At 40.2% G+C, this 6,305-nt stretch overlaps 1 protein-coding gene across 2 annotated transcripts; it reads left to right on the top strand.

The window, feature by feature from the left end:
• The first annotated feature begins 76 nt into the window (after positions 1 to 76).
• Positions 77 to 6,196, top strand: plrg1 (pleiotropic regulator 1). 2 transcript variants are annotated; one of them, XM_007578558.2, is made up of 15 exons: positions 77 to 240; positions 451 to 557; positions 1,394 to 1,530; positions 1,670 to 1,720; positions 1,844 to 1,937; positions 2,025 to 2,115; positions 2,492 to 2,590; positions 2,688 to 2,780; positions 3,171 to 3,320; positions 3,511 to 3,612; positions 4,328 to 4,430; positions 4,531 to 4,639; positions 5,160 to 5,299; positions 5,446 to 5,639; positions 5,718 to 6,196. In XM_007578558.2, the coding sequence occupies exons 1-15, from the start codon at positions 232 to 234 to the stop codon at positions 5,775 to 5,777; spliced, it is 1,539 nt and encodes a 512-aa protein (XP_007578620.1). In that variant the 5' UTR covers positions 77 to 231; the 3' UTR covers positions 5,778 to 6,196. The 2 variants fall into 2 exon arrangements, with proteins under 2 accessions (XP_007578620.1, XP_007578619.1); XM_007578557.2 differs by having other exon boundaries at positions 78 to 240; positions 1,667 to 1,720.
• The last annotated feature ends 109 nt before the right edge of the window (positions 6,197 to 6,305 follow it).

Genomic DNA, 6,305 nt, shown 5'->3' with positions numbered 1-6,305 from the left:
CTCTGGGAGTTGAATCCATCCCACCAAGCCGGACATGACAAGTCCTCCGGTCATCTCGGCCGGTAGGTGGCGCCAATTGTATTCCCTCGACAGCTCTTATGTTTATTTCCGGGGCATCTGCGTTGCTTGTGTTACAGCGGTTCGCACACTTGTGTGTCGAATATTTGGACTTGGTACCGGGTTTAATTTAAAAGAAATAAGTTCATATTCTGCTGTATATTTATCACCACAATGACGGAGGTAAGACATATTGGTGTTCATTACTGCTTTTCGTTGATCTTGTACCGTAGATAAGTTGCTACGGTACGCACATACCGTTGGGCCTGGCTAATAGCTGGAACAGTTAACATTTATTTATTACATGTTTGAGACAAGTATGTTTATTTTGAGAATTATGGTCTTTTTATAAATTTAATAAGTTTTTTAAGCTAATGTTATATGCTTCCACAGGAAGTGCAGAAGCACTCTGTCCACACTCTGGTGTTCAGGTCTCTGAAAAGGACTCATGACATGTTTGTCTCTGACCATGCTAAGACCATCGCTCTGGATGAAGATAGGTAAAATCTCGCCTGAATTTGCATACCGGTTGCTCATAAATTGCTGAAAGTAACCACAGATTTACACCATCTTTAAGTTAATTGACATGGTGCTTGTGTGATTCTGTGATCTTGGTTTGCTCCTGTAATAAATGCGTTTTTTGTGGGTTATTTGAACAACACATCTGTTGGAATAGATCTAGGGAGGGTATTTTATTATACAATTGTTTATCTAATAATCAAGAATTTACGCTCAAACTCCGCCAAAAATCAGAAATTTGTGCTATTGCTTTGTCTCCTTTACAATTACAGCCGTTATTTTTAATTTTAATTACATCAATGTTGGTCCCATTTAGTTTCACCTTCTGGCTGAGGAACAATGCAGTGGCTCAGATCAAAACATACTAATGTATTAGAATGATGACTCCATGTCCAGACCAACACCTAATTGAGAATTTTTGGCAAAACCTGGAAACACTTGTTTCCATAAATTCCTCATACAGACTAAATTTAAGGGGTTTTGCAAAGAAGAGTGAACCAACTGTCATTTTTTACATGTACAAAGTTAGCAAACGCATACCAAGCATTTGTTACTCTTGTAAAATTAGACTCCCCAAAGTAATGAGTCGGGGCGAAATAAGTACATATTCCACAATAATATCTTAAATACATTTTCCTAATATTTTTCAGCCTAACTTCTTCTCTGCTTTCAGTGTATTGTTCACCTCTCTTTCAGAACTAATTCCAAGTATATATTTAACATAATCATTTATTAAAATAGACAAAGTGTGAATTAAAGTGAATGAAATGAACTTTAATGCCTTTATGTTAAAACACCTCATTGTTTCCTGACTCAGCCACAAAATGAAGATGGGCGTTAAGCTGAAAACAGAGTACGCTCCAGTTTTGCACATGCCTGTTCTGAAGGAGGGCAGAGACCGGGTCTCACAGCTTTCAGTGGGCCAGGAGCTCCACCCGGGCTACGCCCATCCAGGTCAGGAACAAAGGTCTCCATCACAGACCAGTGACTCCATTAATACAGTTTTAAGAGTATTTTCTTTTATAACGTATATGGGAGGTGTTGTTTTTGAGTCTCTTTTGTTTTTCTTTTTTAACAAAATAATTTTAAGGAGATGAAGCAGAATATCTGATCACTGGGACACATGCTTATCCCTCGGGACCTGGTAAATATTCTTTTCTTATATAAACGTCCAATATTTTCAGGGGGGAGGAGGGGGATTTGTTGTTGTTTTTAGTAAATGAAAGAACATTACTTAATACCTGTATGAACAATTTCTGATCTTTAGGAGTGGCTTTGACTGCAGACACTAAGATGCACAGGAATCCCAGTGAGGGAGGCGTCATCTCCATGGCGCTGGCTTTGCCTCCCTCACAAGTCCGGTAACGTGTTCAAACATATTAACACAAAATCCTGGAATTAAGTCAGATAAAAACACTCCTGAATTATAATTTGTCACAAAACTTTAGGCAAGAGGCAAGTCGGACTGCAGCCAGCGTTGCAGAAATCCATCGACACGCAGGAGGAGCAGACAGAGTTCACCCTCAGTCCACTGCTGTGGTAAGACAATCCCACATTTCCTCTCAACATTTGTCTTCATCATGTTGCAGGAATTGCAAAGCTGACATATCAGAGATGAACTGTGTTTTTATGGAGTTCACATGAAGATCTTTGCAGGAAATCAGTGTTTCATGACGGTTAAACCAACCTGGCAACATTCAAAAACCTGCATTTTATCCCCATTTAGAATAATTGAGACCTGAATTTTCAACTTTGCCTGGATTTTATTAACTGTATGTTAAGAGCTTTAATTCTGCATCACTTTTTATGCTTCATGAAACCAAAGATGGTTCACAGCAGTATGTTTTATAAATGACCTCAGTGGAACAAATGAAGATCCTTTTTTGTTTAGTGAAGTTCTGTTTGTTTGCTTCAGTCCCTGCTGGAGGGTGGAGGCACCAGAAACTCTGCGCTCATGAGGAGAGCACCAACGATGCCCAAACCACAGTGGCATCCTCCATGGAAACTGTTTCGGGTACCTGCATGCCATTTGAACAACAACTCATCGATCCATGCCTAAAATGATAACTGAGTGTGTGTGGTTATGTATTGTGGTGGGTGTGATCTGACAGGTCATCAGCGGTCATCTGGGCTGGGTGAGGTCCATAGCTGTGGAGCCTGGGAACCAGTGGTTTGTCACAGGATCTGCTGATAGAACTATAAAGGTAAGCTGTGCTCATCCCTTCACACTGAAGAAACATTTGATTGTTTCTGAAGTGTGAATATTGCCATGTTTTTTTTTGTTTTGTTTTTTACTTAAAACTATGAGCCGTTATAATCTAAAAGTGGTTTTACTCAATCATGAAAAGAATGAGGCTAAAGAAAGTGAGCGTCATGTTTCAGCACCTCTTCTAGACCATTATTGATTTCTTTCTTCATTCAAATAATGTGAGTGTTTTTATGGGTGGAGTTGATCTAGAACATTTCATATCAGCATTAATTCATTCCTGGTAAAAGGCTCCTTTGAGGATACCAGGTAATATCCCAGGCTCTCTCTTCAGCATCATTTCAAGGTGCCATCTGTTGTATAATTTTCTGGATGTGTGTGCTGACAGATCTGGGACCTGGCCAGCGGGAAGCTGAAGCTGTCGCTGACGGGCCACATCAGTACGGTGCGCGGCGTGGCAGTGAGCAGCCGCAGCCCCTACCTGTTCTCCTGCGGGGAGGATAAGCAGGTCAAATGCTGGGATCTGGAGTACAACAAGGTACACTGTTCACACAGGGTTATTGTCAGCAAGAGGGTTTTATTTTTTTAAGATGGTTGTTTTAAACATGCTTTGATGTTTTGTTAAAAAGATCAAAGATCCATACGTTTTGTTATGTAAGGATGTTTTATTGTGTTATCTGTTTAATGATGTCTTAGCTGCATATTGACAGTATTATTTTGACCTGTAGGTGATCAGGCATTACCATGGACACCTCAGCGCCGTGTACGATTTGGATCTACACCCAACGATTGATGTGCTGGTGACGTGCAGCAGAGACGCTTCAGCCAGGGTGAGCTCTCACTGAGCAGCGCATCACATCGGTCAGCTCAGCAGTCCAAGCAGCAGAGCAGACAGTAAAGAGGTTTAACTCCCTTCAGTTCAGTTGGCTTTAGTTTGTAAACTAAGATTCTGTTTGACTGCAAACAGAATCTTTGCAGTCAAACAAAGCAACAATTCAAATCTCAATCTAAAAGTGCCAAAGTACATCTACAACACCAAATCCAAGTCACAGTTCACCTCTGGAACCAGATGTTATTCATGAGCAACATTGGTTGTGTTTCCTTTGACCGTATAATTGCGCAATTTGGCATTTTGAAAATAAATTTGCGTAATGGAAACAGCAACTTTGAAAGAACTCTTGTCTGTCGATGGAAAGCTTTGACCTTTGGATGAGGTGAGGGTTTTTGTCCGTGTTGAAATTTGTGTATTTTGCAAAACTCTAAAGTAAACACTTTTTTCACATCAACAGCCAGATGTTTATACTGGCGCAAACCACGAAGAAAAAGATGACAGGAAGTAGTTGGAGGCTGATGGCGCACCATGTTTTTAAATGACTTATTGTGTGAATACACTTATTCATTTGTGATTTAAATTTTGTTTAATAGATCATTGTACTTGTAAATTTTGATGCTAGTAGATTGTAGACTGTCCGAACTACGGTGAGGGAGGATCTCTAGCAGTGGAGCTTTGTTTTAAATGATGCTCTGTCGTTAATATACCTGCAGGTTTGGGACATCAGGACAAAAGCAAACGTTCACACACTCACTGGTCACACCAACACTGTCGCCACAGTGAGATGTCAGGCTGCTGAACCACAAGTCATCACAGGTAAATATTAGCTTTAAAAACCTTACGCTAATGTAAGACAGTGCTCTTTCAGCTTTTAAACAAAGTCTTTGTCTTTCCTCTGACTGACTATTTTTTGCAGGCAGCCATGATTCAACCATCAGACTGTGGGACCTGATTGCTGGAAAAACCAGAGCGACTTTGACAAACCATAAAAAGTCTGTCCGAACTCTGGTGCTGCACCCCAGGCAGTGAGTAGTAGACTCGGTTTAATGTGCAGACAGGAAACATTCTGGGATTTGGTTGGAGTATTTTATTATTTAATAAAACTGTGAAAAAAGGTTTAATTTTTAATACTTTATTACCCATCTGATGCTCCAATTTCTTTTTTTCACTCTGTCTTCTTTTCTTATTTACTTAATGATCCACCTTCCATTCTCCGTCGTGCCATTACTCCTCACCATCCTCGTCTCTTTTGTTCTTTGTGACCTCTCCTTCCTTTTCTTCTGCTTGTCCTATTTTCTTTCTCCTTCTTTTAAAACCTCTAAAATATCTTGAATATTTAGCATTCTAAAACATCTAGAATATGTCTTTAGTGATTCCTAAATGCACTGAAAGAACTTGGAGCTCTGGATTGTTTTTGTCTTCTGTTTACTAGGTGTAAGATGGTTGTTTTTTTGTTTGTTTCAACGCAGCCTTTTTGGAAATAACCTCTATTTAAAAATGCAAAGGTGGAATTTTTATGTAACATTTGGTTCTTTGTTCCTTCAGGTACACCTTTGCTTCAGGATCAGCTGATAACATCAAGCAGTGGATGTTCCCTGATGGCAGCTTCATCCAGAACCTCTCCGGCCACAACGCCATCATCAACACGCTGGCTGTCAACTCTGATGGTGTTTTGGTGTCTGGAGGTGATTAAAAAAACAAAAAAAAAACTTTTTTTCCTCTCACCTTAACATGACTCTTGATTACCTTATGATACATGTATCATGAGGTGTACCAGCAGCAAAGTGACGGAACATATAGATTTACACAGAATAATTTGCTCGTACTCTAGCTGACAATGGAACCATGCACATGTGGGATTGGAGGACAGGCTACAACTTCCAGCGGATCCACGCCGCTGTGCAGCCCGGATCGCTGGATAGTGAGTCGGGAATCTTCGCCTGCTTGTTCGACCACTCCGAGAGCCGGCTGATCACCGCCGAGGCTGACAAAACCATCAAAGTTTACAAAGAAGATGACACGGCTGTAAGTTATCCTGTTCCAGTTAATGAGTTTAGAATCCGTCTGGAGGAAAATGGCCTAACGGTGTTTTCTGTCTTACAGACTGAAGAAAGCCATCCGATCAACTGGAAACCAGAAATCCTCAAGAGAAAAAGATTCTGAAGATTTTTTTTTTATTATTTCCCATCCATCCGATTTTGTTTTGGTTAGACAAACTGTGTTTCATTTGTGAGACTTTAGCCAAACCAGTCCCATTTTGACTTCCTTTATTTTAGAAACCATGTACAGTCACCACTGAATGTTTCCAGAGCAGTCAGAACATCCTGTTGGAGAGCCAGGAACTTCCAGATGAGTTCCTGATGAGCGCTCAGTTCTGTCTCCTCCACTCTTCAGGTCTAAGCTTTATTCCCTCTGATGTGGCAGAAGCCAGAAAATGCTCAGTGCTGATTACTAGTTGTACATACATGAAAACTTTCCTTTGTTGATCTGAGCTTTATTTTTGCTCATTTTCATTAAAGACTGCTTTTTTACAAACTTGTTTGCTTTTTAAATAAAGGTTCTCCACCTCCTTGGATAAAGTGTTCCTGAAGTATTTTCATCTGGTTCTTTTAATCTCCTCAGTAACACTGGTCTCCAGGTTCACCTGTGAGGTCGACACATTTAAATATCTGATTGTATTACAGAAATATT

The sequence above is a fragment of the Poecilia formosa genome, unplaced genomic scaffold (genome assembly GCF_000485575.1).
Source record: "Poecilia formosa unplaced genomic scaffold, Poecilia_formosa-5.1.2 Scaffold483, whole genome shotgun sequence".
NCBI lineage: Eukaryota > Metazoa > Chordata > Actinopteri > Cyprinodontiformes > Poeciliidae > Poecilia > Poecilia formosa.
The sequence above is the reverse complement of the archived record's forward strand: the minus strand, read 5'-3'. Positions and strand labels throughout refer to the sequence as shown.

Coding starts and splice junctions, on each gene's coding strand:
- plrg1 (XM_007578557.2), top strand. Junction 1,721..1,843: donor TGCTTATCCCTCGGGACCTG/GTAAATATTCTT, acceptor TCTGATCTTTAG/GAGTGGCTTTGACTGCAGAC. Junction 5,640..5,717: donor ACAAAGAAGATGACACGGCT/GTAAGTTATCCT, acceptor TCTGTCTTACAG/ACTGAAGAAAGCCATCCGAT.